The 26,595-nt window shown below is 35.5% G+C and overlaps 1 protein-coding gene across 8 annotated transcripts in view; it reads right to left on the minus strand.

The window, feature by feature from the left end:
• LOC149080092 (transcription factor 12-like) overlaps positions 1-26,595 on the minus strand; it is a 165,408-nt gene that overhangs the window by 59,574 nt on the left and 79,239 nt on the right. For 5 of the 8 annotated variants that reach the window (XM_089239083.1, XM_089239082.1, XM_089239079.1 and 2 more), the window contains 3 exons: positions 19,245-19,329; positions 8,021-8,035; positions 3,669-3,820 (listed from right to left, as the gene is read on the minus strand). In XM_089239083.1, the coding sequence (XP_089095209.1) occupies positions 3,669-3,820; positions 8,021-8,035; positions 19,245-19,329 (252 nt within the window). The remainder of the gene's footprint in view (positions 1-3,668; positions 3,821-8,020; positions 8,036-19,244; positions 19,330-26,595) is intronic. The other 3 variants (XM_089239081.1, XM_089239080.1, XM_089239085.1) reach the window with 1 other exon arrangement.

Here is a 26,595-nt window from a genome sequence, read left to right on the forward strand (position 1 = left end):
ATTTTCTTAAAATAAGACAAGATACAAATAAACAAATTCCAGGAATTGACAAATATGTTTAGCATAATAAATAACGTCAAATGAGTAGCCTTAATTCCTTAATCCACCCCTATATTTCGACAGGCTAGTTCAAGACTGCAACAACTCTAAAAATTAAATTTGAGTTATGCACACCATGAGAATGGTGGGAAAATACTCTAAATATACTCCGGCACCCCAACTCCAAACTCTGCTTATACGCTCCCCACAGCAATTTAATGTGAGCTGACTCCTATTGATTTCCATACAACGTGAATCTTTAAAACGCTAATATCTGAAAATAAGGAATTTTGAGTTGTTGACCTCTTCAACCAGCCCATCAATCAGTTTATGCCTATTGAATAGGTGCATAAAATAAATGAAATACATATTTGCAGAATCAATTAATTTCAAAACTATGTTTGTTATGAATGGCTAGCATCTAAAAATATCATCGAAATTTGATTATTCAAAAATTTTTTATCAATCATCTAATCTTTAATTGATTCCCAGCCCTAATTTTAAAATTAAAAAAAAAATGTTTATGAACAAAATACTTTATATATGCAGACATTCCAACAATAGCATGAAGCCTCTCAGTAGCGATGAATGTTGAGTTTGTGGGGGGATGCACCCATAACACAATTATAGCACACAATAAAAAATCCCAAAAAATTATTTTTTAATTTTGAATTTTTTTTTAATTCAATGTTCATTTGAATACAAAGGCTCCTTAAGGCTATGGACACACGAGAGAGCTTTCAAGCTGGATGTCAAACCTGATTTTGAGCAGCTTCCACCCTCTGCTCATATGAGAGTATATTTCGCACATGCGAGCACAAGTTTTGTGACGTCACACCATCATCTTCTATTGGCTGCGCTACCATAGAAATTAACTCAGAATATCTTTAAAAAAGGATCAATTTTGCAACCCATGGGTCTATTTCGAATTTGAAAATATGATTATTAAATGTTCCTAAATAATAAAATGTTTGGTTTTATAATCTTTTAAAACCAGTCAGTGGCACAGGGTTTAAGCTAGATAAAAAATTCCTTTAGCAAAAAAAGCAAAAATGGAGGGAAAATCTTTAGCAAAATGCTACAATGCTAATGACTGCTGATTGGATGTCTACTCGTTTTGTACCTCCTGTACACATTTTTGCGAAAGTGGTTACTACTTCTTTCGCATTTTGCGAAAAATGCAATTGTAGCTTAAAATCAGCAGTGGCATCTTCACAGGTGAGTCAACGGGGCCTGAGAAAGAGCCCTGAATTAAACATGGGGGCTCCAATTATCGGAAACTCTCAAATGGAATTATTATTTTTTCCACATAGATCCTGAATTTTTAATTCAACTTATTTTAATTTATTTTTTAATTTAAATTTTTTCAATTATTTCTTTTATTAATTCTTGCATTATTTTCATTAATTGTCACATTATCTTTAACTAAGAAAATGTTTTCCCTTATTCTGAAATGATTAATTTCTTTCATTAATTTCAAATTCTCATCATTTCTGAGAGAAACAAATCTCAAGATCAAGTCGAGCGTACATAGGTCTAAAACATTTTCGACGCCTCTACTGTGCATTCAGTAATAATGTTATAAATTTTTGAATGGACTTCACAAAAATATGTAAAATCATGGCTCAAGAGAGCCCAAAAAATGCCTGGGTCCCAGCCTAATCTGCCGATGTTGTTAAGATGCCCTGAAACGAGTGACACAGCAACAAATGAATTTTTAACCAGATTGTACGTGGATTTGTATGACCTAGAGCCCCTTTAATAAAGAAAGTTGTTCATACTAAAGCGTCTTACAGTATGACCTATATCAGAATCCCCTACAAACCAGGTTTGGGTTGCAACTCATAGGTTAAGAAACCTTGCTTTATGCAAATATAAATACAACATCAGAAGCCGCAACAGGGTGGCTGGAAAAACAGAGAAAAAGTAAGAAAAATCAACATGAAAAAATTTCCAAATTAACTCATTTCTAAATATAGAAGGGCGGGGAGAAGAGAGAAATACCCGCAGCGTGCTAAAATTCTTTGTGTGACCACAGAGAGTAGCAAAAAACACGCAAAAAATGGAACCAGTTGTGTTTTTGTGTGGGGAACGCGTGTTGTGTGTGACCGGTCCTATACAATTCACTATTGTTTATTTTTCTGCAGTTTTCCCCCTCTCCTACTTCACACTGGTGTGTCTGTAGCCTAAGCACTTGAACATAGGGGCTTGGGCCACATAAGCAACTTTGCCAGGTTGCACAGGCCCTCCTGTAATTCATGAATATTCAATACAATCTATCTCCAAATATACCCTCACAGGTCATATATATGGGCATCTGACAAACCCTAACCTCCCAAATATTTTTATCGTATCAGAGCTCTTATGTCACCTATGATGAAACTTTCTAAAATATAGGCTCTGCAGGCAAGCCTGCGCATGTTGAAAATACATCCAGCGCATGCAAAACTACTAAACACAATAGTGATCCATATTAAGCTGGGGCCACACTGGCTGCATTGTGCTGCAAAGTGGGCTGAAAACAGAGCTGAAAAACCTAGAAAAACGTTGAATGGAGCAAGTTGTGAGCGATCTAGCATTTTGGTCCATGTGAAGACCATGCTAGTACCAATGATCATCATGCCAAACAGTGATGCATATCATAAGAAAATGCCAACCAAATAGAATGCACACAAATGAGCCAATTACTTTATGTATTGTATTATCATGTACAGACAAAAGAGATCAATGCATGTAAAAAAAATCGAAGGGAATGTTGCTTACGAGAGTAAAAAAAATTATGTGAGGGCAGGGTCTCTATGGACAAACAACGGGCACATGCTCAGGGTCCAAAAACTTTTAGGGCTCCAAAATTGGCATTTTGTTTTGATATTTTAGTTTTTTTACAAAAATATTAAGAAATATTTTAAATTTTTGATTGTCTTGGGCAGAGAAAGGGGGTAAGAGCCCTTCACTCTGCGTATGTGTCTGCCTCAAAGAATGCTATATTTTATTGTTTTTGATGTAAATGCTATTAAAAAAAAAAAAAGTTTTTTTCCAACCCCGATTTATATGAGAAATTTTTCTGTGGGAAACATGTTTGTTAAGATGTGACTTTCGCAAACAAATTAATCTCCCAAGTCAAGGGATCATTGTATGTGAATTGATGATAGTTTAATACTATCAACTAGAACTAAATCATGAGTGAAGACTATGCTAATACACTAGGATCAACAAAAGCACACATAAAGCTTACAAATGAGGTCTTAAGTGATAAGTTTACTAGAGTTTAACATATATTAGGTAGATAAATTAGAATGCTTGATTGGAATTTTGAGGGAGATTCAGAATTTTTTTAACACAGCAAAAAATAGCTTTTTTATCCTATTATTGGCATATAGTTTATAGTTTTGTTTTTATAATTCCATTTTTAATTGGGTTGCTGTATTTTAGAAATATATGACATCCATATTTGTTATGGGCATTGTTTTCTCAGCCATCTTGTTGGGCATTTTGCCTGTTGTGTGGCCTTGTATTTGTACTTATATCTCATTTAACAATGCATGAATGACCAATTTACTTTTGAAATGACATTGAAAAAAAGAAAGCACATAAATAATGTATTTTACTAATTTATTAAGTAATATTACCATGGGCTCTGGAGGCAGATGCATGGTGGAAAAGGCAGATGATGTAGGCTGTGGATGAGAAGCAGGAATGCCAATCACAGAATTTGAATAAGAATAGGAGGTCTGAAGGCTTGAATTAGGAGACCAAGGATCTGCTGATCCATGAGGACCATCTATGAATAAAAAATGTTCCCCTATACTCAGTATATGCAATCATATTCAAAAGTTACACGTGATGGCTAAAAAACAAATATAGTAAGAAATAAAAGGTATAATGAGTCACAATTTAGTACATCCAGACCTACACATAAACATACATATATCAAGCACTGAACAGATTGAGCACTTTTGGGTGCTCCTGGGAAAGCCACCACGCTCACGAGCAACATGTTGAAGATAACTGTTTTGGTGCTAACCCATAAGTTGGTATGTCTAAGGTAGACCTTTTTTAGTTTCCCAGACCCCTTGTAAGTATAAAATGAAGGCCACAGACCTCTCCACCGAATGTTTAGCATGAAATGATGCAGACATGTTAACATTGGCATGAAGCCGCTCAGTAGTATATTTTGACTTTCATCATGGGGGTGGGCACCTCCTTCCTGGACAACATATACCATAGCCCAGTGGTTCTTAAAGCGTGCATTGCAGCCTTTAAGGGTGATAACCTTTGTCAAAGGCAGGCACATCACAGTGAGCTGGCGATATTGATGTGTGCCTGTTAGATGCTTTGGGGATTACTTGTTTACTTACTTATTCTGGGGACCCGCGGGTGACATAAGTTTGAGAACCACTGCTATAGAACACCACCATAGCCAAATAAAACAAAATTGAATAAAAAATTTCATTTTTTTTTTAAAAAAAGATAAAAAATTGAAGGTTCGTTTAAATACAGTAACCTATAGGCACAGGAAACTAGGGGCTCAGATCACTTGAGCCCCCTTTCCAAAGAAACTTTGGAAGAAAAAAGTCCCTCAGTAATTCATGAATATTCAATGCAAACTCTCCCTATATATATGGGCACTCATAGACCCAGGGCAGTAACTAGAGGGACATAATCTCACTGCTGCCTTCACTGTAAAAGTCAATATAATTTTATAACAATATATTTTTGTTTTTCATAAAATTTACCACTCCAAGATTGCCACCAGGGGCAATTGCCTTGTTACCCTCTCAGTTCCGTGTTTGCTAGACCCCCATTCTCTTCTTTCTATCCAAGCTCCTGCGGCATCTACAATCTTATCACACACAGAGAAAACAAATCAGTGTAGATGAAATAAAAATGAAAAATCAGAGGAAACACTGCTCATAAGTGCAGAGACCATCACAAGGTTGCGAACACATCGCAGAATGGTTTCTGATTCTGCAATCAGTGCCACAGATACGGATTGGTTACCAAACCTGAAATTCAGGTTTTTAACCAATCAGCAGACTTGCAGAATCGGAAACCAGCATGCACTACGTTTGTACCCAGAGGTTGTCAATTCTGCATTACTTTTCCATTATTATTTTTCATGCTTTGACTACATAAGGCAGATAAACATGATGAAAACGCTGTACTTGTTAATGAACACAAAATTTGCTCTTGCTCATCTAAATTTTCTGTTCATCACCTTGAATCTAATTGTTATTCACATCTTAGATCCAGAATCACTCATGTGGGGGCCATGAAATAACCGCAGGTCTCTTCACAAGACAAATTTCAGAGAAATTTCTTATATTTTTCAAATAGTTGCATATATATGTTCTGGTATTAGATGCTTAATTACGCTAGAACCCCAATAATCTGAACTAATTGTGATCTGTTCAGATTACTGAGATCCATCTTTTAAACATGTTTTTTTTTTTAATTGTAATAACAGAAAGTATACTGGTGGGATAAAAGTTATAGACAATATAATTCTGTTTAACAATGATCTAAAGTCGATAAAATTCAATGCTTATCTCGCTTTTTCAGAAATGCAATCAATGCATTGAATGAGATATATAACTATACACCTAAGCCTCGTTTACATGTGCGGGATTGGGGTTTCAATAGGTATTTGGTGTTCCAGTTGATTTCATTTGAATAGAAATTATATTTCGGGAAAACTTGAAGTCAATTTTTTACCTACCAATGTTATGTCTTTGCATCATCCAATGGACAAAGGGCATTACAAAACATCGAACAGGTGTATACAAAAATGTTGTTTCGATAGCTCATTGAAGATGAGAATGAGACCCTTTCCATTCTCTATAAAACGAAGAAAATTTCAGAAAGATGTAATTTACTGGGCTACAGAAGCATGGAAAAACATGACAAAAACCTCACTGAAAAAAATTATGGCCAACACTTGCATAACCACACTTGACTGTAATCAAGAAACAACAAAGGAATCCAGTTTTTGAAAGAAATCCCTGATTGAGAGGAAGCAGAGGAAAAAGATGCATGGGTGAAATGTTATCATTAGACTCCAATAGCCATCAAATGTTCACGGATACCAGAAACTGTCTCTCCAGACTTTCAACTGGCAATGACTTATTGTCAAGTGATGGGTTAGATTATGATGTTCCCCCCACCCAGACTAATCAGAAGCTGTGGTTGCTTTTGAAACTGCCCTTCAATGGTATGGCCTGCTAGGTATACATTGTTTCGTCAGATGATTTTTAAAAAAAGGAAACTATGTAGTAATTTATCATTATGAGGTATGACCATGTATTTATACTTCGTATGTAAAATATAACAAGTTAAAATACAGAATTTATGAGAGTTTGTTTTTTCGGTTGCCGGTACTGTAACTTGCCCACACCCCCCCTTTTTTTAAACAGCTGTTTGGATTAGCAGTATTCTAGTGCAGCATTTCTCAACCTATGGTCTGCGACAATGGCATAGGTGATCTGAAGGCTGATTTTATAATTTGATTCTAATTGAACAAAAAATTGCTCAATTGTTGTAATTAATATTACTAATATCCACATGGGTTCAAATAGCCGCTGTGGTGGTAATAGTGAGATTAACATCGTGGGAACCCGGGTTTGAGCCCCACTGTCACCACAGTGGTGGTCGGCTGAAGTTGGTTTTCTGTGGTTCCCAACTTTGAGGTGCAAATGCAAGCTGATCTCCCCATTAAAAAGTCTCACCACAGAGACAAACAAGCCTACAAACAGCACAAGTATTCAGTCATTACACTTCACTTCTGAAATATAGATGGCAGCACTGGAAAATTCATCTTCAATAGTCATTAGAATCGATGTTATATCATCATGTTATTCCACCATCGCATGGTACGAAAGTGGCGATAAGCCACTAAAATATTATTCAATATCACAAATAAGCATTGTTGAAAAAACTTGACAAATGTATATAACAATTCAGAACAACTGAAAATACTGGGATGCCCTGTAATACAGGACACAAGTGGTCCGTCAAAATGTTTCACACATTTTACTAGTCCTTGGGTTTGAAAAAGGTTGAGAAATGCTGTTCTAGTGTATTTGCTCTATTGTCAGTCTGAACCATGAGCTTGTCACCCATTCCTTTCAATTATAATACCGCGTCACAACAGACTCAATGACGAATGGTAAGTAAATTTATCCGACCTTTTTCTAGTCTGATTAATTGCATTTTCTTGAACTCTTCTGTTCTGTCACATGCATATAAAAATTTGTCCTTATGCCACAGCTAGTTCCAAAGATTGAAACAATTAAAAAAATAAAAAGACACGTTCTTGTGAAAAAAAAAAAAATTATATTTCTGAAGAAAAACTGATGTCAGTAATATTGAGTGTATCTCCCGTAGATCTGTAGTTGAGTGTGGTCGTCTGTAGAAACTACACACAATCCATAGCAGTTGGCAAGTATAATAATATAAAAACACTAAGTTAATTGTTTTCATCCTAGCTCACAACCCCCCTTCCCAAAAACTACAAAAAGGCCCCAAAACAACAAGTGCTATGGATAGTAAAACTTGACTTGTGAAATTTGTACAGGGTGTTAGACTTAACTGGATCCTCTAATTGCACATACGTTACACAAGATGCACTAGATTTCTTTCTCTTACACACCATTTCCCGCAAACCAACAATTTTGATTTTTCCTATCCGTATATTTTTTCTAATCCCCAAAAAGTGTGAAATTCATGTACGTGCCATAAAAGCATAAACTCTGGAAGAAAAGTGTACATTTCCTGCTTGCAGCATAAAAGTTGGCAGATCTTCAGTTGTCATTATAGAATATGATTCTTATCATAGTGAACTCTGGTCTTTCGATAGAACTTCATATTTTATAACTGGTGACAATGAAATAAAAAAAAAAATGAATGCTGGGAAAACAAGTTACACAACAATAACAATTTAAAAAGCTATCTAAATGGATGAAAACATCACAGAATTACTTACATTTATTGTGATACACTAGAAAAAAATAATTTTGAAAATTAAATTATTGAAGTTATACCAATCTCTATTTAAAATATAAATTTTATATATTAATGATAATAAATATAAAGCTCCATGCGTGCATGAAAAATATTTACTTGAAATAAATCCCATTCTGCTATATATACATACACAGGGTGTCATGTAAGTGGCTAGCACTGCCTTTATCTCACCAACCGTCCGACATAGAGATATGATTCCCAGTTTAAAAAGGGCTCAACAGGCATTCAAAAATTAACCTGTACCAGTTTTGAGAATGAAATACAGTATGTAACAAAATAAAAAAATTTAAATTTTATACGGCCCCCCCTGTGCTTTAACTCCCAATTAGGAAGTTTTTGCCCTGTCTCTTCCTGATGCCAAAGAAGAAACATGCAATTTTTTTGAGTGCAATATTCACAGTGATGTTTGAATTTCAAAAATGGAGGAAATTTAGGAAAGAACAGTGTTGAATGTGGTAAAACCGTTTTACCAGCATTTAACGCTGTTCTTTCCCAAATTTCCTGTTTTTCTAATTTGAATATCTCTGAATATTGCACTTAGAAGCATGGAATTTTTTTTCTGTTGGCATCAGGCAATAACTTTCTAATTGGAAGTTAAATCACAGGGGGACCGTATAAAAATTTAGATTTTTTTTATTTTTTTGCGCACTGTATTTTCACTTTCAAAACTGGTACAGGGTGATTTTTGAACGCCTGTTGGGCATTTTTTAAATTTGAATCATACCTCTACGACGAACAGTTGATGAGATAGAGGCCATGCTAGCACTTACAGGACACCCTCTATATATATATACGGGGCGATTATAAAAAAACTATCCCGACATATGGGCCCCTAACTATCATACCATTCACAGAAACTGAATGAAATTTTGGCATAAGGTATTTTGAGGTATGCGCTCAAGAATGATATAGAAAACAACAGTGTCACTCTAACAGTTACGGTTACAGTGAGAAAATTTCGAAAATATCAAATGGCAATACCAAGTTTTTCGTATTGGAATGCGATCTCCATACTGAAAAGCACTAAATAGCGTTGGAATGGCACCTGTAGCACGAAAATCCCCGGAGTTAGGCAAGGAAAAAGAAAAAAAGACTTTGCCGTGCACCAGAGCATTAATGTTCGTTTCATTCATCACACCGTTTCTTTGGCTGAGATCCCAGCCTGATTAGTCTTCCACAAGGTCATGTGGAAAATTTGTGAAACACAATAAAATGCTTTATTTTATGCTGCTTCTCTGTCCTTATTGGTTGTCCTCACTTTTAGCCTATCTACCGCTGGTGATTTTCATGCTACAGTTGCCGTTCGAACGCTATTTAGGGTTTTTCACAATGGAGATCACATTCCAATACAAAAAACTTGGTGTTGCCATTTGATATTTTCGAAATTTTCTCACTGTAACCGTAACTGTTAGAGTGACACTGTTGTTTTCCATATCATTCTTGAGCGCATACATAAAAATACCTTATGCCAAAATTTCATTCAGTTTCTGTGAATGGTACGATAGTTAGGGACCCATATGTCAGGATAGTTTTTTTATAATCACCCTGTATATCTAAAACTCAGGGTGATTACTTCACTTCCTTTGCTGAATTTACTTGTAAACCATTGATCCTCGAGACATACTTCAAGTTAGAAAAACTATCAAAATAATGTGTAGAACTCAAGATACATTCATGTTGCAAGGGGTTTGTATACTTATTAAATAAATAAAATTTATATGACACAGTCCTCAAAAATCCAATTAGGAAGTTGTTGTTGCATCTCTCTTAAGGCAAAAAAAGAAAAAAAAATTCAACGTTTTTAAGTGAAATTTTGCAGAGGTATCTTAATTCAAAAATTGGAGGAAATTTGGAAAAGAACAGCATAACTAACAGATGCTTCTTTCCATGATTTATGTTGTTCTATCTCACATTTCCTTCGACTTGTGAATTCAAATATCGCTGCAAACATTGCACTTAAAATTAAACATGAAATTTTTTTTTGTTGGTCTCGGGACAGACAGGGCAACAACTTTCTAATTGGGTTTGAAGACCCGGTGTCGGTATAAAATGTCAATTTTTATTTTATTTTAATAGGTATACAACCCCTTGCAACATGGATGACATATCTCGGTTCTACACATTATTTGGATAATTTTTCTAACTGCAAGTATGCCTCTACGATCAACAGTTCTCCAGTAAAATGCAGCAAGAGGAATTAAGTAATCATCCTGTATAGTTATTTAATTATCAATTTCTTAGTTTGATGACTAGTTACTTGAAGCAATAGTGATCAAGATTATATGGTGTAAAATGATCTCAATTTCTAATATAAAAAAAAAATAGCAGCATTCATACGCAATAACTTATTTTGTTGTAGCTTTTTTGTGTGATTTTCTATTCCTTTTTTTCATTACAACAAAGACTCTTAAGCTTTATGTATTTATGAAACCCTTGGGGAAAATATTGGTGTTTGAATTATCTTGCAGCATTTAACAGTCCCTAAAGTGTGGTGACTCACTGGTTGGAAATAACATCGGTGCCTCCAATATCTTCGAAATACTGCTCAGCACTCCTGAGTAATCTCATGGCACCATATGGTACAGCATCACTGCTTAGCAACAATCTCAACTTTTGTTTGAAAACATGGTGTTAAATGGCATTTTTAGAAAGAATAGATACTTAAAATAATTGATTTCAGAATAGGACTGGGCGATATTGAAAATTTTACATCATTATAAATCGCCAATCTTACATCATGATATATCCATATATGCAGAGCTCCCACTCAAAAAATTAGAAAAGTAGGATGGGGTAGTACACTCCTAAGAAAACAAAATCATAGCCTCAAGAATTTTTTTTAAATTTAAAATTAAATTTTTTTTTCATGGCACCATTTTAGTCTCTCGTAAGATTGACTTGAGCCAAAGCAAAATGACAGAAATGACCTAATAATAAAAATAATTTTGGGCTAAAACATTATACTGCAACCATAGGTGTAAGCAGAATTTTCTCAAGGGTGGGGGGGGGGGGAGAGGTTCAAGTTTTTTTGGCGCAGCCAATTATGAAGACATGTAAATTTTCTTATACGACACTGACACTCTTTCGAGACCACTTCCAAAAGAACAATGCAAATTTCGTAAGTGCTTGCCATCTTTTTTTAAAGGGATTTATTTACATTTTAGTGTTCAATGCCAACATCATCATTTTGACATATAAAGCATTTCATTTCTAGCTCTTTGCAGAGCTTTGTAGACATTGCTTATGCCTCTGCATGTCCTAAAAATACAGAGACAATTGAACGCTATTGGGCAACATCAGAATCACCAAACCTAGAATAGACCTATGTATCCAACTGCTTTGTTATGCAAACTGTTGTTTCATCTATACACAAAATGTGTATCAATGATTTTGAATGATGAATGTTAGTTACTGTACAACGAATAGTCCAAGACCACGAAGCAGTAAATACAAAATTATTTTTTCTATCCAGATAAGAAGTTTTTAATTACTACTCAAAACATTTATACCAAATGGGTTTTTGTACCATAAAACTAAGCAAAAAAAATATTATATATATATATATATATATATAGTAAACCACATAACCTCACATAAACCCCCAAATAACCTTAAAAAACGATCAACTTTTGCTTTGGTAGAACCATTAATTGGAATCTGATACATTTGTATTATTTTGCAACATTTTGATGATTCCCTATTCATTTAAAAAAAGTTAAAATTGGTTAAAAAATAGTAGGGTAATACCTAGAAAGTAGGACATTTTACCAAAAAGTAGGAAATAGTAGTAGTATTATAATATATCCATGTCATTTTGGCCATAAGTAGATACAGACTTCTCAAACGGGGGGAGGTGTCCCCCCTGTATCCTCCTATGATGCTCACTAAAATTCAGCATTAAATTAAACTTTTTTTTAGCTTTCATCATGTTCATACATGCTGCTTTTTATAATGGATTATATTGACTGATTATTTTCATTTAGAGAAGAAAAGACATGCTAAATTTTTTTATTTTGTAAGTTTAGTATTTTTAGAGTTTGTAAGTGTTTGAATTATCCAAAGTTTGAATTATCCAAAATTTGAATTAACCAAGTTCTACTGTATTATCAAACATTGGTTCAACAAAATATCTATACCAAACTACTATGAAAATTCTTCTCTTTCATGTTGAATAAATAATATAAATAACTGTTCAGGATTGTGAAGTAAATTTTATCAATTTGTAGGAAAAATTACAATTTTTATACAGTAAAACATGTCTGTGAAGGGAACCTGTACTAAGTGGAAACCTGTTCTAAATAAGAAAAAATCTTGGTCCCGTAATTTCAATGCCAAAATAAGTGGGTCATTCCCAAAAAGTGTTCATTCCACATTTTTGAAAAAAAAAATTCAAAGTTGAATTTTTAAAATAAAATTGATCTCAAATTATAGCCAATGACTTGAAGTTTAATATTTCATAAATATTTTTTACTTTTATTTTGTAATAGTATTTAATTTTTTTGGTTTTATGACTGAAAATCATGAATTCTGTCCACTCTATTACAAAAACAAATATCGCTGTAAAAAAATAATTATTATTTCTCCCATTTTTATCACTTAAAATAATGAAATCAGCTTATTTTTTTACACATATGCTGAAAAAAGTGTTTTAAAAAACTTTTTTTTTCTGTCGTTTGAAAGTTTTTCATGTTTTTTTTTCAAAATATCACAGAGGAAAGTTTATTTTTGGCATGTATTAAGTTACTCACAATCACTTTTATTTCTGACAGACAATGGGTTGGTAATTTAAAATTTAACATCTTAGTTTGAATTGTTCTTACATTTTTTGCCAGTGAACTACAAAAATGCTTCCCATAACAGAGTGCACAGAAATGCTTAACTAAGAGAAAGATATCTCAGATATTCTAAATAGGCCATGAAAATACACTTTTATTTTCTCAAAAATTATATACAAAATGCAGGGCTCCCCCTAAAAAAATTAGAAAAAGTAGGAAAAAGCAGAACTAAAAAGTACCCGCTGTGGTGGTTGAGTGGTTATAGTGATGGACTCGCGTCGTGAGGTCCCGGGTTTGAACCCTACTGTTGCCATAGAGGTGGTTGAATAAAGTTGGTTTTCTGTGGTTCCCAACTTCAAGGTGCGAATGCGAGCCGATCTACTTTCGTATTTAAACTTAAAAAATAACATGATGGAGAATGCGGTAAAGGGTTCAAATTAAATATGGATATAACTTATTAAATTTAATTAAAACCTAAAAACCTCTTAAGAAAACTTTACTTTAAATGAGTTTCCATTCTGTTGCATTGCTTGAGTTTTTGGAAGACATAAGAGGGGACAAATTTACCTAAATTACTTTTTTTTCATGATAAATTTAAATGATTGATGAAAATTTTTATTATATTTTGAAGTATATTTTCATGTATTATAATCACTGGATTGTGTATAGATGGGAAAGAAATCGTAATTATTTATGATAATGACATAACAGAGTGGACATCCGACAGAAAAAAATCTGGTGCTGAACACGTAACATAAATATTAAGTCGTTCTGCAAAAGTTAAATCCAAAAAAGTTGATCAAGCATTAAAAGAACCTTTAAATGAGCTCAAAAGTGTTAAATTTAATAGGTATAAAAATATATGTCCCAAATGACCGCAACAGAGTGGATATTTTAAAATAGGAAAAGTTTTGGGACATGAAAAAAAAAAAAGTTTTTCATAATTTTTTTTTTCCTTTTCAAAATTTTATTGTCAGTTTTATTCATCTATGACACATATATAAAACACGATTCTATGTTTTTTGAAGAAAAAAAAATCCTGATTTGCACAAAGTTTTTTTGTTTAACACTTTTTGAAGATGGGACAGCCAGATTTTGAGGTTTTGCTACAATGATTTAAAAAACAAATCAGATACCATCTGAAACAAATTAAGAAGTACCATATGAGAGAGAATTAAATGAAGAACTAGAAAAAAATTAAAAATTTACCAGTGTTTTCTGAAATTTCATAAAAAATTAGGAAGTCTAGGAGAGAAACAGTTTGTACACTTTTTTTTGGGAATGACTCACATAGTGAAAAACCTGGATAAAACAGAACCTGTCTAGCATGGAAATGGAAATGACTACTTTACCCTCTTTAACGGAAAATTGAACACAAACACAACAAATATTTTGCGACCAATAGACCAAGGCATCATATAAACTGTTAAAGTGCTCTACAGAATTTTTTTTTTATGCAATATCTGCTTGCCAATGTGGTTCTGCATCATCCACCCCAATATTAGCAAAAACTGTTTCTGTACTTGATGTTATGATATTAATAAGCCATATGTAGTAGAGCAGTTGCTTCCTGAAACTGCAAAACATTTTTTTGGAAAAGCAGGCTTTTCTATGGGAGAAATCAGTGCAAGGGTTGGATTTCCAAATGATATGCAATATACAAAATTGCATGCAAACTAATTTCCATGATCGCACAGTGCTGAGGATTACATAAACATAGACTACAATGTACATACAAACTGAACCTGACATGACAGATATAGGCACTCTGAAAATTTTAGAAAAAGGCAAAAAGGAGATGAACATGAAATAAATGTTGTCATTTGAGATAAAAATAGTGTAGGGTGAAGTCTTATACATAGATGTTGCCAAAACTAGGGATGAGACGAATATAGTGATTTGGTCAAAATAACCAAATATTTGGCAGATCAATTTTCTTAAAATTCATTATAGTTATAAATGAAATTGGTGTTTAATTGGAAATGAAATTAGTAATTTGAAATATTGAATTCTAACTATTCAATTAATTATTTAAATATCAAAAAACTGGTAATTCAAAATTTTTTATTGCCACAATACTGACAATCAAATTTAACGATGATATATTGTATTTTAATATTAATACAGAATCAATTTTTTTTTCAATATTTGGCAAAATTTTACCTATAATTAAGATAATGTTAACCGTTATTTACTAGTAAGGATGATATATACAGTGGAATCTCGATAACTTGACACGTGGATAACTCGACATCTATTATTCCCTTGGTTGTCCCAATACTGATTTCAATGAAGGGGAAACTCTCTAACTCGACATACGTATGGCTTAACTCCGCTTAAGTCAACTATGATTTTTGTCCCTTTACCATGACTGGTTTTTACAATTGCCCGTGCTACCAATCTAAGAATTTTTTGACGTTGTCAGTGGGTACTTCAATAATCCTTTGTTTCTTTGTTTTATATGATGGGCCCCTTTTATGCACTGTGGGTGAGGGGGTTGCACATGTGAAGAATGAATGTTTGAAGCCTCTTGGCCGGCGTATCATTTTAGTGCCATTTCCAGGACTGGTACTTCATTCTTTTCAGAGTCAAAAGAAGTGTGAATGATCCCTAAAGTGTGGTGTGATCCCTACTAGATGTTGACAATTTCAACCTCCAATAGGGATAAAAATTTTATCGATTGTGAGTTTTCACATTGTCTGTTGTAGAGAATGTTTTTGGTGGAACTCGATTTTACGATTTCTTGGAAAAGGAGTAAAAGAAAAAGAGCTAAAGCCTGGTTAGACGCTGAATATGTCATTTGTTTGTCATTGTGAGTACCGATGGCCGTGAATGCAATGGCTCCACGCAAACTTCATACTTTAACTTCGAAATCTAAAGTTGAAATTTCCAAAAAACTAGAATCGGGAAAAAACTGAGAGTGAACTCGCCAAAGAATATGGAGTTACACGAAACACCATTTCAACATTTGCTAAAAATGAGGGGAAATTTTTTCAACATTTGAATCTTATGAACCAAGCAGAAAATGCATAAGAAATCAGAATTTAGCGATGTAGAGGAAGCAACTCTTTTGTGGTTCAAATCCCAGACGTGCCAACTTTTGAAATCCAGAAATCCGGAGATTCTCCCGAGGGGGGCACCCCCCCCCCCCGACACTCATAGACTCGATCAAAAAAAAAGTTGATAAAAAAAATTTCGAAAATTTATTTAAAAAGAAAAAAAAAATTAAGAAAAAGTTACATTCTCTCCCCCCCCCAAGGCAGGTTCTGCATTGTCCCTGAGAAGAATATAATTCCATGCCAGTCTTTCCATGCAGATTAGAGAAATCACATCTACATACTGTTTATAAAGTATGTGTTTTCTTTCGTGGATGCTATCAGTGACTGATAATCTTGGGTATATGAATTCTTAAAGGCTTTATATTTAGCTTTATATAGCTTAAAGTTTTATATTTGCTTTCTGAAGATGTTTAATCGGAAGAAACGATTTAAAAAAATTCAAATTACAAAGCTGCGGACGAAAAAACGTGTTCACCGCGCGGCTGTTAATGGAATACAATAACGATTATACAGTAAATTTGGCAACCAAGGTCATGCCCCTGATTAATGATTGCCGATAAATGCTACGAAAACAAAGTCGCGTCTTTGTCAGTTGCTTAAATGCGGTCACAGAGACTTTTTTTATGGCTGCTCGATGGAAATGACTACGACTGTCCTTTATGGGTGTTTTCCCTAACGACGACGGTAATTATTGACGCCACAACAACGTGAAAGCTCGCGTAAAATCTAATTTTCTGCCAAAATCCGGAGAGCGGGAGGAAGGATGAAAAATCCGGAGTCTCCCGCCTAAATCGGGAGAGTTGGCAGGTCTGAAATCCCTTGATCTCACTCAATCCTATTATCAGGATCAATAATTCAAGAGAAAGCAAAATATTTCACAAAAAGTCTCAATCAAAATTAGGAATTATCTTAAGGGGCCGTTCAAGTATTACGTAAGCAAATTTTTAGCCATATTTGACCCCCCCCTGTCAGCAAAATTTCGCTGAAATCCTTTCAGCTCTGCCCCTCTGAATCCTAACTCATATTTTCATAAAGGGTGGTTGATGACGTAAGCATTATCCAAACCCCCCTCCCCCCTTGTCATTAAAAGTCAGCAAATCGGAAACCCCCCCATCGATGATGACGTAATACTTGAACGGCCCCCAAGTATGAAAACTTTTTACAGAAAATTACAGACAAAAAACTTGTGAATTTGTGGATGTTAGCATGGGCGCAAAAAATTTGTTTTAGAGGCAGTTGAAATGATTGATTCTGCATGGAACTCGGACACGAGTGCCACGATTCGGAACTGCTTCAGTCATGCTGGTTGTTTTTAATAAGTCTTTGAAAAATGATTATTTCTCCGAAGATTCCTCCCAGATTAAGTGTGGAGAAAGCATAAATAGCAGTATGGGTGATTGTATGGACGATGAATTTGTGAGTATTTGACTCTGACTTTTCAACTTCAGGACTCTTAGATGATGACGATATTCTAGAATCAATCAACCAAAGCAAGTGCCTCACGTTTCAAAGAAATAGAATCAGGAAATTCAGATGAAGAAGTATCTGCACCATCTCTCCATGATGCACTACAACTCTAGATGTGATAAGTCACTTCCTACACAGTCAGGAAAAAGCTGAAAAATCGCGGGATAAACTGAATAGTGTAGAATTTTTGTTTTCTCTTCAGAAAGAAAAACAAACAAATATACTTGAAGTAAATGTTTTTTGTGTGTTTTGATTCTATTTTGAAACAAACCTGAATTAAAATTAATGAGAAATAGAATTTTATTTAATACAATTGTTAGAATGTATATAATTACGAACACGAAAACGATCGGACAAAAATAGAGAGTGAAACCCTGCTTCACTCTCTAATGTTTGTCAATACTTTTGGGGTGTCGAGTTGCGGAGAGTCTACTGTATATACCTATACAGAATTTTTTGATATTACAGCACTTACACAGAATCAGTTTTTTTATTACTTGTTGCAATTTTACATCAAATTAAGATGTCAACCGTTATTAACTAGTAATGTATCTTAAAATGTATGACTTATTTTTTCCTCTTCAGATGTTGTTTGCGTCTTTCCTTTTTTTCAGTAGCACAATACTTATCTTGTCTAGGTACATTCTTCAGTTAGTGAACTTGTGTTAATTCATGCTCACTTCCAACATTTATGCTCCTCCAAAATTTTTATTGCACGATACTGACAATCAAATGTAATGAAGATATACTGTATTTTGTTTGATATTATAGAACAAACTTTTTTTTTTCAACATTTAGTACAATTTTACATATAATTAAGACAATGTTAATTAACCATTATTTACTAGTAATGCATCATAAAATTAACGACTCATTTTCTTATTTTTCCTCTTTAGATGTTCTTTGCACCTTTCCTTTCTTTCATTAGTGCAATACTTATCTTGTGTAGGTACATTCTTCAGTTAGTGAACTTGTGTAATTCATGCTCACTTTCACTTTCTTGCAGTAGGATGATATTTTCCGTTTCATGTTTTCCTTGTCCTAGAAATGCACCCTAACATGATCTCTTTCACAGAAAGGGATATACACCACACAATAAAATATAATCAGTAAATTTTTAACTTATGAAAAAATTGCAATTAGTAAAAAAATTTTAAAATTGGTTTGTTGTGCTTAGATTTACACAGATATTCAGCCGAATATCCAAGCATTATTCAGCAAACCGAATATTTGGCAAATAGGCCAAATACTGAATAGCAGCCAAATATTTGTCCCATCCCTAGTCAAAACATTGAAGAACTGCAGCACTTTGCTTTACATCACAATGATTCAGTGATGGTTAAAATGATCTCTGAAGTGAAACTTTAAGTCAGTCAGCAAAGGGTGTGGTCTGCATATAGTATTCTTGTCGACTACTGGAGAAAATAAAAATTAATTTTTATTTACACACAGTTTTTTAATTTTTCATTCGATATTCAGTGATGTGAATATTTAATGTATGTAATGTATATACCACTGTACAATGTTAAAGTAAGAATACACGTATATATTTTTAATAAATAATCTATCATATCAAATGATAAATATTTAGTAATTATAGAAAAAATTTACACATTTTATTAATATTTAAATTATTTACTTTATTTTCAATTAATTAATTTTACTTTACTTCAATTATATACTATTTACTTTACTTCAATTATATACTATTTACTTTACTTCAATTATATACTATTTACTTTATTCATATAATATCTTACATAATTTTACACATTATGTCAATTAAACTTTTATGAAGCGGAAACCTGTGTTCAACAGAAAAAAATCTTGGGCCCCTTGCAGTTCAGTTAGACAGGTTTTACTGTATTTAAAAATGACTTACCAACAAAAAATGGATCAGCATATGAACCTGGCTTGGAAGAACTAAGCCTAGCAGAATCTTGGTCAAAACCTTCTGATGTGAAAGGCTGAAAAGAAAATCAAAATCACTGTCATCAGAAGTTATTTTCTCAGCCAAAAACAATTACAGTAGAATCCGGACTATCCAGCCTAATGTGGCAGAAAGGTGGGCCAGATAATAGAAAAGCCGGATAGGCCGGAAATCTATAAATACAGTGAGAGTCCTCTCTACCCCCAACGCCATAAGAATCTTTTTTATACCAAAACCTGTTCGTATTCATATTTTCTGACCTCAAAGTACAGGCGAGTACTTGATGAATGTTTGTTATGTACATCTGAATATTTCTGTTTTAAAAATTTTCTACAGAAAATCCAATAATAAAAATATTACACACATTTCAAGATATATTTTTATGATATCTAACTTAATTGAAGGAAAAATAGTCATATACACTGTACAGCAGTGTTTTTCAATGAACCCCCCGTGGGTCAGTGGGACCATTATTACTTACTATTATTGCATGAAAGACACATTTAGTGTAGTGAAATTATAATCTATTACTTCAATGCTTTATATGCAAACTATAAAAAAAATATATTTTTGTGGATTTCATGGGGGGGGGGGGCAGTGTGGAAATAAGCCTTAAGCCTTTGCTACAGGAAGTCTGTGGTGCCTGAAGGGGATCCACTACATGAAATGTTGGGAAACATTACTGTACAGTACAAATACATACACTTTCAAAATGAACAAAGCATAAATGTATAAAAGGCAGGCTAAGTTCATACAAGAAATTATTTAAACTTATTTTACAGTGCATTGATAAATGATTACCCAAATGTGAAAAGGTAATGCTTGTAATTCATTAATGTATTACTATTTTCAAACTAGGCCAGATAGTGAAGAGTCTACTGTATAATTTCCCCAACACCTAAGTCCCACAGCAGAATATGCTGAAATCAGTGACATACATCGCAGAACAGTCAGTGTTACTGTAGATCGGAAGAATTTTAAGAAAAATATAGAAAACACTATTGTGGAAAATTTCACTACAGAACATTTCCAGTCAGCTGTGGGCTCATTGCAGAACAATGTAAAACATTCTGCTTTAGGGAACCTAAACTTGAATCATTTGAAAATGTTTTGAGCACAAGGGCTAATTAGACAGAAGGGGCCATTCAAGTACTACATCAGCATGGGTAGGGGGTAGCAGATAGCAGATTTGATGAACTTTGATGACGGGGGGGGGGGGTGAAGAGGGGTTCGGAGGATGCTTACATCATCAACCACCCTTTATAAAAATATAAAATGTTCTCAATGGCATCTTTACTGGGAATGCCAAAAATGGGAAAACCTTTCCCTAGTTTGTGGGCAATTGAACTAACACCCCCTCCCCCCATTGATAGGTCTTCTATAGACCTCCTTTTCTAATAGACCTCTCATGCCGCCTCCAACCACATTGTCTCACTTATAGAGGGGGGTGGGTTGGCTAAACTGTTTTGTGTCCACTCAACACGCACATGCATTCTCCGTGAGTGAACTGCTGTACTTAAGCGGATACACGCTCTTTGAATAGAAGGGGGGGGGGGGAGAAACATCTTACCATTGACTGGCAAGATGTCAGCCACCAATATCTCTGGAATTCAGAGAAACCATGATGGAGAAGACGAGAGCTCAATACTCTGTACTTTACACAAACTAGCAATGCCAATCTATACCACTCCTTTAATTAATGCTTAACTTACCATGCTTACCCACGGGCCCTCGGAGTTAGCTCACCACGACGAATAACAAAACCACACAAGTGATCCACAAACGATAATCAAATTATTCAATTATTTCATTTAATTCAAGTAATTTCGAAACGTGTCCCACTTAAATGTGGGACACGTTTCCAAATTACTTCAATGGCTTGCGGCACATTTCCATATCATTTAAGCTGCCAACAGCATATATCCAGATCACCTAAGTGATCCCAAGCACATTTCCAAATAACGTGAGCGGCCCGCGGCAAACTCCCAGTTCACTTGAGTGGCACGTAGTTCAGTTGCATATTACTTTAAGTGGCCAGAGACACATTTACAGATCATTTGAGTGGCGTGCCGCATGCTTCAAGATTACTTGAGTGGCTCACAGCACATTAACGGTCTGCGATACATTAACACTCTGAGTGTGGCCCGATGCATTTTTTATAGATTGTTTCATTGGCGCTTTTGACACATTTCCACACCACTCAAGTGACCCACTGTGTACTCTCAGGTCATCCAAGTGACTTGCGGCACATTTTGAGGTGACTCAAACGTCCCGCGGCACACTTTCAGACCACCTGAATGACTCGCGGCACATTTCAACTTGACTCAACCTTTTCAAGAGTGTGGGGTGGGCCACTTAATTAAGTGATCTAGAACAGCGTCCAAGTTATTTGTGTGATCTGTAAATGTGCTGCAGGCCACTCAAGTAATCTGGGAATGTGCCGCGGGCTACATAAGTGATCTGTAAATTTGCTTTGAACACTTCCGGCACAACTCAGTTAATAGTAAATTACACATGGAGATAAACCTGAGTTGTTTTCGGTTTGAAAAAAAATTTCCTTGGGCCACTTACTTGGACTAAGAATGTGCCGCAAGCCACTTGAGTGATCTGGAAATATGCCACGGTTATTTAAATGAGGTAAGAATGTGGCACGAGCCATTTAATTTATCTGTAAGTGTACTGGGGCCACTTGAGGCATGCCACATTTAAGCCATACGTTGAACACGTATGCTTTAAAATAAGGGGCCATTTAAGTATTACATCAGTAAATTTTTAGCCATTCTTGACCCCCCCCCCTTCGTCAGGAAAAGTCAGCAAAGCTATGACCTTCCCCTGTCAGCAAAATTTCGTCAGCGATCTGCCTACTTCCTAACGCATATTGGTGGGATCAGAGGCGTACGTGTGGGGGGGGGGGGGGGGGAAATCTGGATTGGGGGCTCGTGGTCCCTCCCCTCCAGATGATCGATCAAAAATGTATTTTCTTAACGCAAAAAATATTTTTTAAAAGAATTAAAATTTCGAAAAACATACCTTTATATACTATTGAGATTTCTGTTAATTTCAATGCTATTTTAAGGCTGAGAGCTTAAAATGTGTTTTTAAGAAATTCATTGTGACCCTACCTTTAAGCCACATAGGTAACTGTTGACCCGTGGTAAACACTTGGCCTGTGCGAACCAAATGTGGCCAGACCCTCTCAAACCTAATTTTGTAAAAAAATAAGCCAAGCGGCACATTTGCAGACAGCTTAAGTGACCTGTGGCACAATTACAGACCATTTAAGCGATTTGTGGCACATTTAGAGATCCCTTGAGTGACAAGTGGCACAGTTTTAGAGCACTGGTGCGGCAACCAGTGCGGTTCTTTCCCAGATTACTTAAGTGATCCGTGGCATAATCAAGGATCACTTGTATGACGCGCGGCGCAGGTCCAGAGCACTTAAGCGGCCTGGACACATTTCCAGATCATTTGGATCCGCTAAGTATTTAGAGATCAATAAAATGGCTCTGTAGGGGACTTCAATAGGGTAAATGTTAGTTCAAGTGCCCACAAACTAGCGAAAAGTTTTATTCATTTTTGGCGCACCGAGTAAGATGCCATTAAGAATATTTCATATTTTTAAAAGGGTGGTTGATGACGTAAGCATCATCCAAACCCCCTCTTCCCCCTTGTCATCAAAAGTCAGTACATCGGAAACTCCCCATCGATGCTTCCGTAATACTTGAATGACCCCTAACATAAAGACACCGAAAAGGTTAAATCTGAAGGTTAAAAAAAAAAAAAAACTAGGTTCAGCTAGCGGCGAATCGGCTCATCTTACCCCCTTTATCCTGTAAAACCAAATGTGGCTCGGGCTCTGACCCGTAAAGTAGGGTTTTCCTAGGAGGTTTTCTGTTCCGCGCACGTGAATTACCCTGCGCGACACGCTGCCCACTCACCAATAAGAAAAGCAGTATCTTCCTACAGAGCGCAATACAGCTCACAACAGCGATTTACGGCGGGCGTGATTGGTGGACTGCTTCTGGAGGAGTTAAATGCGTCGTGTGCAGCACGTTTCGCCGATCTTTTCATTTTTGCTGCGTTTTCTTTTCTCTTCCCTTCAAACCGGAGCATGCAGATGACAGAGTAGCTGTGGGTCATATACTATATAGCAGTCCTGAGCCATTGCGCCACGCTAGGAAAATACAAACGCATCGCGTGATTACGCAACACATTTCTGCCGACGCGAAATGATCCAGTTCGGTTCACGTGGCTCAAAAAGCCTACTCCTAGGAAAACATGGCTTTGAGCCGGGTTTTCCTAGGAGTTACTGGGGTGACTATATGCCACTGCCTGTCCTAAGCATAGATGAAGTGTGAAGAAAAGAAGGAAAAATAATGGGGGGGGGGGGAAGGAAGTCATCTATCAACAATCGGTATCAGCAGGAAAATGGCGGGGGGGGGGCGTCCAGTGCAATTCGGACGTAGATAATGAAGCAGTGCAATTCAGTAGCCACGCCTACCTTGCAGTGCAACTGATCCATCTCCATACATAAGTATAAGAGAGAGAGAGATATATATATACTTATCTATTAAACTCTTATCCCTCCCTCTCTCTTACCTGTAATGCAGACAACAGAGTAGGTACGAAGTAGATTTCTCTTTTCACCTACCTGTTCTCTTTCCCTCTTAGATGTACGGGGTGATTATAAAAAAACTATCCCGACATATGGGCCCCTAACTATCATACCATTCACAGAAACTGAATGAAATTTTGGCATAAGGTATTTTGAGGTATGCGCTCAAGAATGATATGGAAAACAACAGTGTCACTCTAACAGTTACGGTTACAGTGAGAAAATTTCTCACTCTCAAAAAAAGTTTTTTGTATTGGAATGCGATCTCCATACTGAAAAGCACTAAATAGCGTTGGAATGGCACCTGTAGCACGAAAATCCCCGGAGCTGGGCAAGGAAAAAGTAAAAAGGACTTTGCCGTGCACCAGAGCATTAATGTTCGTTTCATTCATCACACCGTTTCTTTGGCTGAGATCCCAGCCTGATTAGTCCTCCACAAGGTCATGTGGAAAATTTGTGAAACACAATAAAATGCTTTATTTTATGCTGCTTCTCTGTCCTTATTGGTTGTCCTCACTTTTAGCCTATCTACCGCTGGTGATTTTCATGCTACAGTTGCCGTTCGAACGCTATTTAGGGTTTTTCACAATGGAGATCACATTCCAATACAAAAAACTTGGTGTTGCCATTTGATATTTTCGAAATTTTCTCACTGTAACCGTAACTGTTAGAGTGACACTGTTGTTTTCCATATCATTCTTGAGCGCATACATAAAAATACCTTATGCCAAAATTTCATTCAGTTTCTGTGAATGGTATGATAGTTAGGGGCCCATCTGTCAGGATAGTTTTTTTTATAATCACCCTGTATATAGTAGGACACACACATCACAGAGGTAAAAAGAACTACTTTTTTGTGGGGTTGCAACAAAGCTTTGCGATGATGAGAGAGGAAAGAAAACAGAATTTTTTGAATTTATTCCACTGGCATTTGGATGCAACATTACGTCCTTGACTGTAAAGTGGTTTAGACATGACTCTCAGTTTTTGCTTGCTAAGGGATGCTGTCTAAAAAGTAACAATTTGAATAGGCTCAAAATTTTGAGTAATAAGTTTTTTTAATAAATTTATTTTAATAAATTTTCTTATTCAATAGAAAAATCTTATATATTTTTATTTAATAATTTTGTTCACAGTAATTGGCGCCACATAGCCCCATCTATGTTTTAAATTTCCAATGCGTAGATATGTAACTGAATGTATATTTGTGTTGTAAGTCTGTGGTTTGTTGTGGCAAGATTTTTTCTCAAAGGGAAACAGACCCGAAGTTTGAAAACCACAAAAAGTCATATTCAGTCAGTAATGTGAGGGTGTCACAAATGAATGTACATAATTGAATTTGCAGAGAAAACTAATTTTTTTATGCATCACTGAGGGCAGGGGCGGCTCTTGGGCCGTCGCCGCTCTAGGAGGGGCGCCAAATCCAAGTTGAAAGGGCGAAAAAAATTTACCGATAGGAAAACGTGGGCGGGGGTGCCAAAAAATAGGTCCCCATACACTGCGAGTTTTCTCGGAAGTTTTACTAGTGCGGCTTATACAACGAAGAGATGCCGAAATGACGTCTAGTCACTCCTGCCCCGTCTGGTAACCGCCGCCGATGATAAGTACATGGCCGTATAGCGGCTAGACGATAGAACCCGGAGAAATACTTTATTAAGGCGTACTCCTTGATGGCAAGACTGCGTATATTTTATCAAGTTTTCACAGATTCGCCCCCCCCCCCAAACTCGAAAAAATTCCGACGATTTCAACCAGCGAACCAATCATATGCCTGCCTTTTAACGAAATTGCACGTGCGATCTAGCCAGAACAAAGTGGATTTACGCCGTAAATACACTGTTTTGGATACAGGTAGGCAGCCGCGGAAATACCATAATTTCCCGAATTAGAGCCCGAGAGAAAACGCTCGCCAAAATTGAAAAAATTCGGTTTACAGCCTAGACCAGTGTTTCCCAACCTTTTTTCTGCAATGCCCCACCTAAGCATCTTGTACAATCCTGATCATCCCCCCCACCACAAAAGACACCTGCGCGGGGAGGGGTATACGGCGCAAGTTCATCGAAAATTGAAAAAAAGAGATAAAAAAAAGAGTTAAAATAATGAAAAAATTCTTTTTATCTATTTCTTTGTGAATTTGAAACTCTTTTTGAAGGTTAAAACTCGAAATTTCTTTGGAGATATTCTGTGTGTGCTCTTCCGAAACCTTAAATTAGCCCGTGTTCCCTCCCCCCAGAATAAAAAATCACGTGGGGGAACCCTATAACCTGGTCTAAAGCACGAGTTTTCGACCTTTAAGACAGTGCAGGTCGAAAAAAAAATTCCATGAAGACCAATGGCGAATACGTTGCACTGTGGTATCTTTATTCTAACTGAGCAGCTTCTTAACGGGTAAATCCAACGGGGCCCAATGATTCGAAAAAATAGGGAGCCCTACATTTTACTTATTCTGAGATAATTTTTTCATTAAATAGGAATTTTCAATGTGATACTTCATTTATTTCCTCATTAAATGACATTTCATTAATTTGTGAATTATTTTTTCATTGGGTATGAAAATTCGGAAATTGTTTTTTTATTAAATAGAGATTTTCATTAATTCTGAGATTAGTTTATTATCAAATATTAATTAACATTACTTCTGCAACTATTTTTTCAATAAACATAAATTTTTCATTAATTTTGAGAATT

This window comes from Pholcus phalangioides, unplaced genomic scaffold (assembly GCF_987345545.1).
Source record: "Pholcus phalangioides strain wild (caught in Gottingen) unplaced genomic scaffold, Ppha-v1.0 ptg000011l_1, whole genome shotgun sequence".
Classification (NCBI taxonomy): Eukaryota; Metazoa; Arthropoda; class Arachnida; order Araneae; family Pholcidae; genus Pholcus; species Pholcus phalangioides.